Source organism: Eptesicus fuscus, chromosome 1, assembly GCF_027574615.1.
Source record: "Eptesicus fuscus isolate TK198812 chromosome 1, DD_ASM_mEF_20220401, whole genome shotgun sequence".
Taxonomy (NCBI): Eukaryota; Metazoa; Chordata; class Mammalia; order Chiroptera; family Vespertilionidae; genus Eptesicus; species Eptesicus fuscus.
Genome location: NC_072473.1, coordinates 10,409,870 through 10,423,467, shown reverse-complemented (window position 1 = coordinate 10,423,467; position 13,598 = coordinate 10,409,870). Strand labels below are relative to the sequence as shown.

General features: G+C 40.9%; 1 protein-coding gene across 1 annotated transcript in view; it reads left to right on the top strand.

Annotated features, from left to right (window-relative positions):
• Positions 1–13,598, top strand: part of PHKA2 (phosphorylase kinase regulatory subunit alpha 2) — a 61,707-nt gene that overhangs the window by 8,321 nt on the left and 39,788 nt on the right. Inside the window, exons 2-6 of the mRNA XM_008154552.3 lie at positions 5,200–5,358; positions 7,310–7,357; positions 8,276–8,444; positions 9,890–9,972; positions 12,354–12,434. Of these exons, the coding sequence (XP_008152774.2) occupies positions 5,200–5,358; positions 7,310–7,357; positions 8,276–8,444; positions 9,890–9,972; positions 12,354–12,434 (540 nt within the window). The remainder of the gene's footprint in view (positions 1–5,199; positions 5,359–7,309; positions 7,358–8,275; positions 8,445–9,889; positions 9,973–12,353; positions 12,435–13,598) is intronic.

The window sequence follows — 13,598 nt, the reverse complement described above, 5'->3', positions numbered from 1 at the left end:
ACACATACCATCCTAGGGAGTCATGTACCATATCTTCTCTGGTCACCCTCTAGCATTGTACCCCTAGCTCCTGTGAAGTTCACTGCCCTACCTTCTGCCTTCTCAAACTTCACCTCTGTCCTGTGAGGTTATTATTCTCTATTTCACCTATCTCTTCTCTTCATCTAGTAATGTCATTTCCTGTGTTAGAAGCAGCTCCCTGTTTTATTCACTTTTCTACTTTTAAAGCAAAATGAGGTTTTACCTCCTGTTTGAATCATTCCTAAGGTTCATGTTGTACAAACCTGATTTGCTTCTTCAGGGTTTCCTGAAGAAAGATTAAACCAAAGAATGTGTAGAAAAATGAAACAAGCATTCTTAAAGGGAAAATTACTTGTATTAACTATACATAATACACATATAGATAGATGATATATGCACTTTTAATATCTTTGGAAAGATATTTCAGGCTATAAATCAGTAAAAATATAACCCTTATTATATATTTGTCCATTTATTTATTTAGCACCTAATGAGATCAGAACCTTGGGTTAGAGTGGTAAACTAAAAAGGCAGACTTTGCCTTTAGGAAGTTTAAAACATGGAAACAATACTTAAGATTGTGCCAAAAAGATATCCCATTTTTAAATTATTTTTTTGAGAGAGAGAGAGAGAGAGAGAAGCATCAATTGGTTGCCTCCCACACATGCCCCGACCAGGGACCAAATCTGCAATCTGGGTATGTGCCCTGACTGGGAATTAACCTGCCACCATCTGGTTCACGGGATGACGTGCCAACCAAGTGAGACATATGGGCCAAGGCAAGATATCCATATTTGTGGACAGAAATCTTAATAATGTTGAGATGGCATTACTCCCCAAACTGATCTACAGATTCAACGCATTCCTATCAAGAGCCCAGCTGCCTTTTTGCAAAAATTGACAGGCTGATCATAAAATTCCTATGGAAATGCAAGGGACCCAGAATGGTCAAAATAATCTTGAAAAAAAAGAATAAAGTTGGAGGACTCACACTTCATGACTCACTTCCCCTGCAGCAGGGGCACTGATCAGGTTTTGGCTCAGGTCTGTGCTGTCTCTTCTAACACTGCATTGGGCCACTACCATTGACTCTCTGTACTAGTAGCTCTCCTGATAGCTGCCGTTGACTGAGATCTGCCTCATCCTCTTCCTTTATGGCCCCACACCTGTCAACTCAGGAAATAGTTATCGAGTGGTAGAGTGGCTCTTATTATAGAATTTATCACTGATATTAATTTATTTTTTCAAGAAAAGTACACAGAGTATAGTAAAACAGAAAGGAATGATTTATATAAGTAAGCAAAACCCAGGCCTAAAGAAGGGGAAAGGCAAAGAGCTGGGGGTAGAGAGGGTGCAGAGTTGCCAGGGTTTTTGTCTCAACCATATCAACGGAATAAAACTAGCAGTATTAACAGTAAAAATAAAAGAGGACACCCAGGCATTTTTTTTTCCTAATAAAAATAATGATGGTTACATTGAGCTAACTTGTAGATTCTTCCCCTAACCATGTATCTTCATCTGATTTCCTAAAGTAATTATATGAAAAATAAATAATGTGAATGAAATTATTCAAATAGGTCAATAATATTAATATATTTGTAGTTATTGAGCACTGATTTGTACTGCTAGACAAAATGCTTAATACGAATTACTTTATTTAATCCTCACAAACAACCCCATGAGTTCCAGGCACTACTCTAATCCCCATTTGATAGATGGGGAGACAATTAAATAATTTGTTCAAGGTCACAGTTGCATTGTGTAGAGCTTTGAACACAGACAGTCTGTTTCCAGAGCCTGTGTTCTTAAACACAATACATTGAAGGTTATGTGTGGGTATAGATCAAATTAAATTTTTAAAAGATTGGAAAGTAGCATATAGCTAAAATGACATATCTGAAGCCATAGGCTTAACATGGACAAATATACCTACCTTCCTCTTGTCTTCAATTTGCCTGTTTGTGTTTAGCTTGTAAAATTGCATCAGATATGGAGGCCTTTTGTCCCCCCCTCCATTAAGATAACTAATGTAAGCAGGAGACCCCAGGGCACTAAAGAGATAGACCTGTTGGGTGGTTCACAAAAATCAGTGACTATGAGTGATGATAGAGCACAATCCTCCTCTACTAGGGGAATAACTCAACAACAAAACCACTGGGTCATTCTTATAAGAAGGAACAGCAACCTGGCTGGTGTGGCTCATTGGTTAAGTGTCAACTGGCACATGCCCGGGTTGCAGGCTCGATCCCCAGTGTGGGGCATGCAAAAGGCAGCTGATCAATGATTCTCTCTCATCATTGATGCTTCTATCTCTCTCTCTCCCTCCCTTCCTCTCTGAAACCAATAAAAATATAGTTTTTAAAAAAGAATGGACAACAGGCCGGAGGTCACAAAGTATACCCCAGTCTATGGTCATTTCAGTTTTTATGAAACACATCAAAATGTCACTTCCACATCTTCTTCCAACACAATATATCATTTTTATAGACTTAAAGAGAGAAGCAAGTCCTAGTCAGCTCAGTCTGTTCTAACAAAATACCACAGACTGGGTGGTTTAAACAGAAATTTATTCCTCACAGTTCTAGAGGCTGGGAAGTCCAATATCAGGTCGACCACACAGTCGAGTTCTGATGAGAGCCCTCTCCTGGGTTGCAGACAGCTGACTTCTTGTTATTTTCTCACGTGGAAGAAGGAGAGCAAGGGAGTCCTCTGGCCTCTTTTTTTTAAAATATATTTTTATTGATTTCAGAGAGGAAGGGAGAGGGAGGGAGGGAGGAGAGAGAGAGAGAGAGAGAGAGAGAGAGAGAGAGAGAGAGAAACATCAATGATGAGAGAAAATCATTGATCGGCTGCCTCCTGCATGCCCCCTACTGGGGATCAAGCCTGCAACCCAGGCATATGCCCTTGACCGGAATCGAACCTGGGACCTTTCAGTCCTCAGGCCGATGCTCTATCCACTGAGCCAAGCCGGCTAGGGCTCCTCTGGCCTCTTATGAGGGCACCAATCCCATTCATGAGGGCTCTGCCTTCATGACCTAATCACCTCCCAAAGGCATAACCTCCAAAATACCATAACAGGAGGAATTAGATTTCAACATGCAAATTTTGGGGAGACATAAACATTCAGTTCATGACAGTAAGTATTCTTTTGGTTGAGTGCAGTAGTACCCCAATTTAGCATGGCTTGTTTATGCATTTTGAATGTGAGAATCACCAACAAGGGGTTCAATATAGTCTGAGTAGGGATGAACTAATCCACTTCAACAGTTAAGCCCAAGCTAAAGAATAAAAGAGGTGACTTTCATTTAGCAGGACAGTGACATTTCATAATCCAAACCACACTTGGCACTGTGTGCAAGCAGTCCCTGCTGTGTCATCACAAGGCTGTTTGTCTCTGTGGACTCAGGGTTGATGGGTATGCCAGAAAGGGGCCACGTCCTTTCCCTGGACGTCCTGATGGTTTCCTGTCCTGGGTTAGCCAACTGGCCTCAGAACAGATAAAGATACTTACGTTATACATTGTTGGTGCTTAGTGATTAAAAAAAAATAACTCCAGACGTCCACTATTGGAATAAGACTTGTACCTTCAGTCAACCAACTAGATTTCAGTTCTAGTTGACTTTAAAATCATTGATTTGTAGTTGTTGGCTGTAAAACTATGTCAATACACTGAATGCTGTTGCCCCCGAGAGCAGTATCAGTTGAGTTTCAGATGTTTTTCCTAAGGGCATAGATTAAAGAGGAGAGTCGAATATTTAATTCCTTGGGTAAGACAAATTTAAACTATGCCAATGTTTCTTTGCCTAATAACCTTGGCAGTATCACTTTGAAAGTACCCAAGAGAGTTTTTTTTCATGAGCCTTCTTGTAAATAATTTGGTGCCCTTTTTTAAACTGGCAAGGCTCTGATTGTTATAATGTATTTTATTAGATGCATATTTCTTTGCATATTTTCAGGAAAAGTCAACAGAGTCTTCTATGACTCCTCTTATCTATTTTATTTCTAGGTACAGAGTTTATTAGGGCTGGCTTTTAAAAAAGCAGTAGCTTTATTGAGATATAATTTACTTATCATATGATTCATCTCTTTAAAGTATACCATTTAATGGTTTTAATATATTAACTACAATCAACTTCAGAATATTTTCATCACCCAGAGAAAGGGAAAAATACCTGCTAACCATCACTTGCTTCCCATTTACTCTCACTTCACCCCTACCTCCAACCCTAGATAACCACTAATCTACTTTATATCTCAAGGGATTTGCCTATTCTAGACAGTTCACATAAATGAGATCATACAATATGTAGTCCTTTGTGACAGGCTTCTTTCACTTAGCATCATGTCTTCAAGGTTCATCCATGTTGTAGCATGTGTCAGTACTTAATTCCTTCCTGTTGCTGAATAATATTCCATTATTTGTGTAGACCACATTTTGTTTATCCATCAGTTGATGGACATTTGGGTTGTTTCTTCCTTGGGGCTATTACGCATAATGCTGTTATAAACATCGTATATACTTTTTATGTGTGACGGTCTGGCCTTTTCGTGACTCATCTGGTCTTTAAAATACTGGTTATATAATAGCTAAATAGCACTCCCACTATCCTCTTTCTCAGCACCTCTTTTTAGGCACATGAAGTGTGTGGATTACAGATGAGGCAGCTAAGACCCACTCCATCACTCTATCTCTTTTTTTCTTCAGTGGGGTCCAACTCCACTTCAACAGTTAAGCCCAAGCTAAAGAATAAAAGAGGTGACTATCATTTAGCAATGGCATTGCATGGCTTGGCATTGCTGTACACATCGGTGACAATGTTTTACCAATTTGTGTGGATACATGAAGGCAGAAGAAGTCCTAAAGCCCGAAGTGCACATATTTATAAAAGTCTTGCAGGCTTTTTCTGTTTGCTCTTTTTTCTGTTTGTCATTTCCAATAGTGTGATCTGGTCTGAAAGCAAAAGAACAAGAACTTCAAAGTGACAATATTCCTTAGAGATCTTCTTAGTGATGTCACTTCTCGCCCACGATCACACTGTTGGTGGTAGAGCAAGAACTGAAACTCCTGTTTCTTCACTTGTAATCCTGACCCTTGTTTGGCCTCTGAAGACAAGTATTCCTTGTCCAGGAGCTGGGTAAAGGGTGTTGTTGAATCATTTTGTGTCTCTTTTTTAATAGAATCCCATCACAGGGCTGCTGTCTGCCAGTCATGAACAGAAGGATGCCTGGGTGCGGGATAATATCTACAGCATCCTGGCCGTGTGGGGCCTGGGCATGGCCTACCGCAAGAATGCCGACCGGGATGAGGACAAGGCCAAAGCCTATGAGTTGGAGCAGGTAATGCTGATTGTCAGCCATGTGTTGGCCGTGCAGCACCTCTTCCTTAAACTGAAAAGCCTACAAGGAAGTAGCTGTGTGTACAGAACAGTTTGGTGCAGATGTTGGATCCATTTCTGCTATAGAATGTTTTGGGGAAGCACTTAAGTGGTCTCAACCTCTCATTTGTTTTTCCCTTTGAGATTTTTCCTTCCAAAAAATAATCACAATGAATTGGAAAATAAAGCATTCAAATTTTCAACTAGCTATTTCTCACACACATGTTCTGTTAATCTTATATATCTATATATATAAAAAGCTAATATGCAAAGTGTCCCCTCAGGAGTTCAACTGGGAGACCAGGAGTTTGATCGCTTGCTATGATGTGCACTGATCACCAGGGGGTGGCACAGAAGGAAGGCCCCAGCTGGCAGCCAGAAGGCCCCAATCGGCCCTGATCACTGGCCAGGCCTAGGGAACCCTACCCATGCACAAATTTCAAGCACCGGGCCTCTAGTAGTTATATATGAGGTTATATAAACTAATATTATTGTTTTTTAAAAGTCAGTACACCAGAACTACACATTCTAAAGAGTATACACCTTTCAAGTAGTTATGTTGAAAGGATGCTCATCCAAACAGTATTGCTACCGTTTAAAACATGTTTGGAATTTCCCATGTTGGTATTATCCAATTTTTGTGCTTATGTTGCCATATAGCTCAATGAAGTCCTTTTATTGTTTTCCAAAATCAGAATCCAAGATACCCACCAAAGAAAAGATTTAGCATCATTGAGTATGTAAGTAAATAATCTGTCCCTAAGCACAGGAGGTGTTTTCAGTTTTCATGACCCTTCACTACATCCTTCACTGCAAACCATGTACATGAGAGGAGATGCTCATGGCCCTGGGTGAGCTTCTTTCAGCCAGGCAACTTTGAGCAATCCTATTCTCTAGCCACTTGTGAAGCAGTCCTAGGTTCAATTCCAGTCAAGGGCATGAACCTCAGTTTCATGCTCCATCCCCAGCATGGTTGGGGCACGTGCTGGAGGCAACCAGTTGATGTGTCTCTCTCACATCAATGTTTCTCTCTCCCTCTCCCCCTCCCTTCCACTCTCTCTAAAGAAATCAATGGAAAAAATATCCTCAGGTGAAGATTAACAAAACATAGGACATATTAAGATCAGTCTTTCAATATTCACATTTAAGACCTGAATTGTGAAGGAAATGTATTGATTCAGAACTCAAACTCTGGAGTCAAATGGCCTGGACTCTGTCCTTGCTCTATCCACTGGGAAACTTTAGCAATGTTACTTCATCTCTCTCAGTCTCTGGTTCCTCATCTATAAAGTGAGGTAATAATAATACCTACCTCAAAAGATTGTTGGAAAAATTAGAGAGAATCAGGTAAAGTGTTTTGTACAATGCCTGGACATAGTATCTGATTATCAAAGTACTATTTCTATTTATAATAATAATAAGAAGAATTATAATAATTTGTTACAATATATATTATTAAGAAACCTTGGCAGCTACTTACATTTTGTAAGAACTTTACTCAACAGTTCAGTAATGGTGTCACAAATGGCTATTTTGGCACAGAGCAGTATTACTTGGGACAGGGATGGTGGACTTAATTCATCCTTGCATAACAAAAATAAATTACTAAGAATTATTCCATAAAGCTCCAGGGTACTAGGCTTTATACAATTGCTTGCTAAAATATCAGTGAGGAGTCACTAGATTTCAGAGCTGGGAGATGCCATCTGGTCCAACTCCTTCATTTGAGATAAGTCACTTTGTCAGAATTTTCTTTCTTTGTGATGGAGTGGAGAGGTGGAAATAACTAAACAATCAGAATACTTGTATACACTCAGCATCTGCCTTCTCAGGGAAGTCTCCAGGCAGTGTTGGTGAGGTTTTCATGGAGCAGGGAAGCTGGTCTTGTTACTGGTCCCACTTTATTTCTACAGAACGTGGTGAAACTCATGCGGGGTCTTCTCCAGTGCATGATGAGACAGGTAGGTGGAAAACGACAAATGTGTTTGTGGATCATCTGAGTGGGCATTTTGTCATTTTCATGATGTCAACTAACATTCTTAAAGCGTTTTGAACTTTTCAAGATGAGAAATTGAAAATATTTTGCTTACTTTTTTCTTTAAAATTATCTTCAATACTTGTATTACACTATATGACTAACAGACTCAAAGGATGCTGTGTCTCAGAATCTCTTTTGAAGAGTTGCTTGTGTAAAAGGAGAACATATCTTTTTTCAATAAATGGGGAAGAAAATATTGTTTTTAAAAGCCACTCCTAGAAAGCCATGTACTGCTGTTTATTCTGTTGAGTTTATAAAAGTGTTTCTTTTGAGTTGAAATGCTTGAGTTTCTAAAACTTGACATTACTATTTACTGGTATTTTCTGTAAGGGTTAAATAAAACAACTCATTGAGCACATACTGTATACAGAGCATCATACTAGGATCTGCAACAGATACAAAGATGACTACAATACTGTCCCCACCCTTCATCAGCATGTGCCTGCTAGTCTTCAAAGACAGTTATTCTTTTTCTTTCAACATAACAGGCCCTCTTCCTATTATCCTTCTCACCCTCTTTTCCTCCTTCTCTCATTGAGTGCCTACCATGTGTTAAGGCTCATGCTGGGGATACACAGGCATGGAAACCCCTTGTCTTGACCTTTTGCCCCTACAGAACTAGTTCAAGTCTCACTGGGCTGGACATTCCTAAAGATGGGCAAGAAGAATCCCCCACACAGTCCCTCTGTGTGGTGCTCACTAGTGAAAATCCCATTTTCCATCCCTTTGGCTCCCAGAGGTAGCATATAAGAGGTCTGCATCCAAGAGATTGAACCTAGGTGTGGCCTTTGCCAGGCATGAACCTCTTAGCTATGCAGAGCTGGCTTACCTTCTCCCTCAGGTGGATAAAGTGGAGAAGTTCAAGCACACTCAGAGTACCAAGGACAGCCTGCACGCCAAGTACAACACTGCCACCTGCAGCACCGTGGTGGGTGATGACCAGTGGGGCCACCTTCAGGTGGATGCCACCTCCCTCTTCCTCCTGTTCCTGGCCCAGATGACTGCTTCAGGTGAGCCAAGGCCATTTGAGCCCATTGTACAGGGAGTGACAATCCAGAAGGGTGCAGGGAGGGGCAGATATTGATCAGTATTCAAAATAAGCTATTTATGTAAAGAAAAAGCATGCTTCCTTATAATATTACTAGAGGCCTGGTTCACAGATTTGTGCACCAGTGGGGTCCCTCAGCCTGGCCTGCACCCTCTTGCAATCCGACACCCCCAAAGAGATGTAGTAGTGCACGAAGCAGCAGGCAGCTGGGGAGGAGCCCAGGCTGGGTGCTGGGACACTCCTGCTCATCCCAGCACCACTGCACCTACCAGCACTTGGTAGCTCTGCCACGGAGGCAGGAGAGGCTTGCGCCGCTGCAGCTGTGCTTGCCAGCTGTGAGCCCGGGGTCTTGTGCCCCTTGATCAGCTGAGCGGTGCTCCCACTGTGGGAGCACACTGACCACCAGGGGGCAGCTCCTGTTTTGAGCATCTGCTCCCTGGTGATCAGTGCACATCATAGTGATGGGTTGACCAGTCGTTCAGTCATTTGTTCGCTTGGGCTTTTATATATATAGATGAGCACAGACTCTGTGACATGCCAGTAGTCAGACTCCTGAGCACTTGCAGAATGAGGGCTATTGATTAGCATCTCTGTAGTTAATTCCAAAGCTTCCTTTCTGTCACTGTCACCTAGTTACTGGGTGACAACCTAGATGAGATCTACCTTCAAAAGTTCAACTCTCTGCAGTGTCATGCCCCCTCTTAAAGTTTTCTTCTCCCGGATTTTATCAGTGAATATGCTACAATTAATTTAACTATTCCTTTATTCTTTTCCTTTTTGCTGTTATAACTAATATTGCAATACCAACTTTGACCCATATCTATTTGTTTCCTTCCATTAGTTAGATTTCATTCAAGGAGTGCAGAAGGCCCCACACCTTCCCTTTTAATCCTTTCTGTTTGTAGGCACACACACATAGGCTGCCTTCCTTCCTTCCTTCCTTCCTTCCTTCCTTCCTTCCTTCCTTCCTTCCTTCCTTCCTTCCTTCCTTCCTTCCTCTTTCTGCTACTAGACATCATGTTAAAATTTATTTCAGACTTAATGTTTGATGCTCTAGTAAGAAAAGTGAAAATGGGGCCCTAGCCAGTTTGGCTTAGTGGATAGAGTGTCAGCCTGAAGACTGAAGGGTCCTGGGTTCGATTATGGTCAAGGACACATGCCCGGGTTGCGGGATCGATCCCCAGTAGGGGACGTGCAGGAGGCAGCCAATCAATGATCCTCTCTCATCGATGTTTCTATCTCTCTCTCCCTCTCCCTTCCTCTCTGAGCAATCAATAAAAGTTAAAAAAAAAAGAAAGAAAAAATTAAAATGGGGTAAAAGGATTCATTCCCTAGTGTGATATTTGTAATTGGCAGCTCTCTTTACAGCACAACTTCATAATTTCATTGTTTGCTTTTCTTTACTAGGCTTACGTATTATTTTCACCCTCGATGAGGTTGCCTTCATACAGAATCTTGTTTTTTATATAGAAGCTGCATATAAAGTTGCTGTAAGTATAAATCCCGGTAGTGTTTTCAGTTGTCAAAAAGAATAAAAAATCATATGGTTCTCCGAGAGCCATGCTATTTGGGGCTGACCAGAAATTTCGCATAAGTAGAAGTGTAAGATTATGTCACCTCCACACACAAAGTGCACATTTTTGTCCTGGGACACAATTGCAGAGTTCATGTGGCATGTACATGAACTCTGGCTGGTCTGACTCAGGATTAAGGGCAGCAGCAGCACCTCAGTGGGAGCTGCTATGCCAAGGTGATCACCCCATGCAGCCCACAGGTAGAGGGGCCAGAGCCAGATGTGTGCCCCAGGCCAGGTGTGTGCAGGTACAAATGTGCATAAACCCCAGCTCCTTCAGGATTAACTTTAAGGGTGATAAGGAAAGTGTAGAGTTTGGTTTGAAAAAGGAAGCCACTATGATCTAAAGCAGGCGTCCTCAAACTACGGCCCGCAGGCCACATGCGGGTGTTTTTGCCGTTTAGGTTTTTTACTTCAAAATAAGATATGTGCAGTCTGCATAGGAATTTGTTCATAGTTTTTTTAAAACTATAGTCCGGCCCTCCAACGGTCTGAGGGACAGTGAACTGGCCCCCTGTTTAAAAAGTTTGAGGACCCCTGATAAAGCAAGGGTCAGCAAACATTATATGCAAAGGGCCAGAGAGTAAATATTTTCAGCCTTGTGGTCCCTATGATCTCTTTTGCTGCAGCTCACCTCTGCCATGGTAGCACCAAAGTAGCCATAGACAACATGTAAACACGTGAGCATGGCCGTGTCTCAAATATACTTTACTTACAAAATCAGGTGGCAAACTAGATTTGATCCGAGGGCTGTAGTTTACTACCCCCAGGTCTAAAGCAGTAACTTTCAATCAGGGGCAATCTTCCCCTCGCAGGGGACATTGGGCAATGTCTTGAAACATTTTTTTGTAATACTGGGGAGGGTGCTACTTACATATAGAGGGTGGTGTCCAGAGACTATGCTGAGCATCCTACAGTGCACAGGACAGCACCCACAACAAAGAATGATCTGGCCCCAAATGTCAATAGTGCGGAGGTTGACAAATCCTGGTCTAAAGAAACTCAAGAAATCTTCATGTAAAAGGTGGGACTTCAGTTGGACCTTGGAGGATGAGTAGAGTTAGATAAACAGAAGGAGGAAAAGGGGTGTTTGCGTTAAGGGAATAGCAAGAGCAGTTATAGAGGCAAGAACAGGCTCTGAGTGTGTGTATTTGGGAGGATGCTTGGGGAAAAGGGGTGCAGAATGAAGGAGTAGACTTAGGGTGAAAGTTGAGTGTTAGACTGGTAGAAAATAGTCAATTTGTGGGTGTGCTGGGTGAGGTGGAGAGGCCAAATAATGGAAGTATGGCCATCCAGAGAGAGAGATTTGAACAGGATCCATTAGGGTTGTATAAACAGTTTGTCACTTTAGACTCTTAAGCAGGAAGTGAGATGATCAAAGTAATTTTTGAGTTGGAGTGAAGATGGGTTGGAATGTGGAAAGGCCCAGATGTGAGGAATACTGAAGGAGGGAGTCCTAGGTCCTAGCTACAAGGCAAAGAGTCTAAAGTCACTCTGGTGTGTCTAAGTTGAAATTTTCACATTTTGAAAATGCTCATCTTTAGAGACCAGATAATAAATACTGAAATGTTGGCATTGGTACTGTTCTTGTTGGGTTGTAATCTTTCAATAGTGCACATAGCATTATTTCAAAACAGTATGCAGTGCTTAGGTTTCTTAAGAGCAAGTATGAATTATAAAAGTTAGATATGCATATATCAAGTCCTCTATGTGGACCGAGTGTTCTGAGCCAATTCATATTAACCAGTTTAAAATACCAAGAAAGTTCAGTATTCTGTGCCTTAGTTTTGACTTGGGCTCCTATTACTTGCTGAGCATTTCTTCCCCCAAGAAGTAATGCTAGAAAAAGATATTAAATTATTTTAAATGGTTTGGTTGGCTTCAACTATTTCTAACCCATTTGTTAAAGTTTCTTTATTCCATCTTATAATTTAAGTTTAAAGGAATTAGCTAAATTGAGGGGCAGCATTTTATTTGATTTTAAGATAAAATATTTTGTTTTCTACAAATCAAGAGTTTCTCACAAATTAATAATTTTTAGGAATAAGAAAATTATGAGTACTTTTGCATGCATTTTTGGTTCCACCTGAGTATTTACTTCTAACACTGCACAAAGGTCAAATGAATTGAAATCGAGGAAAAACACAGCCTGCGTGTGTAAAACCATGAATTTGGTGGTCTTGGAGAAGAGATATTCATGTTCCATTATGCCTGCAGTAACATAAAGGAATCATTTTTCCATAGCACTTCTCATGTTCCTCTTTTTCCTGCTCTGATTACTGCCTTTTTCTCCTGCAGGATTATGGAATGTGGGAACGTGGCGATAAGACTAATCAGGGCATTCCGGAATTGAATGCAAGCTCTGTAGGAATGGCCAAGGTGACGGCTCATCCTCCTTGTTCTTCCTTCTGTGCATTTTTACTGCTTTGACTTGGTCCTCATTAGAAGTATGAACTTAATCTGATTAGTATATTTTTCAAAAGTCAACAGCAAGTATGAAATTCAAGTGGTGCGTGTACCCAGCCAACTGAAATTATAGGTAAAGAATGTAGGTTTCCTGCACTGAAATCTGCATGTGCTTGAAAATAAGGGCACTCCTTCCTCATTGTGCATTGTTATCACCCACGGGTCTAAGCTCTTACTGTTGTCTAGGAAGCTGGATGTAGATCTTCATTCTTCTTTTCTGGGTCATAAAGAGGGCTGAAGAACATGACCACTTTGTAGGGCAGGGCTTACAAGTTCAAAAGTCTATAGGGCCAGGCAAGTAAAATATAAACATGTGAAGTTGGCCAGATAGAAAAATATCGAGGGGTATTGGGGATACTGAGGACATTTTCTAAAGGTATTCCAGTTCAAAATCATTTTAAAAACGTACTTAGGTCAAAACAGAAGACACCTGTGGGGCAGATTCAGTCTGCAGGCTACCAGTTTTCATCTCTTGTCCTAGACATTTAGCATGCTTTCCTCTCCTCCTCAATACCAAAGTGTACTTTTGGAAAGACTCCAGTGCTAGAATTGTTAAAGCAACAATAAATATGCTCTGTTAAGAGAACAGACTGATGGTTGCCAGATTCTAGGGGGTTGGGAGGAGAGTTCAAAAGGTGAAGGGATTGAGAAGTAGATTGGTAGTTACAAAATAATCATGGGGATATAAAGTACAGCATTGGGAATATAGTCAATAATATTGTAATAACTATGTATGGTGCCAGGTGGGTACTGGAAATGTTGGGGGGAACACTTTGTAAAGTATATGATTATCTAACCACTATGCTGTATACCTGAAACTAATAAAGAATAATATTGAATGCAAACTACAAGTGAAAAAAAATGTCATAATAAAAAATAAGTACATAAATAATAAGAGTAAAAAATATGCTCTGTTAAGGTCAACTGACAGACAACATACTTAGTACTAAAAGAATTAACTTTCTCAAGTGCCAGATATGCTGTTAGGAATTAATCACTAAAATAGGAGAAAGAAAAGCCAACCATGAATTTAGTGCCCCCTGTGTGTGTATGTGCGTGCGTACACACACACACACA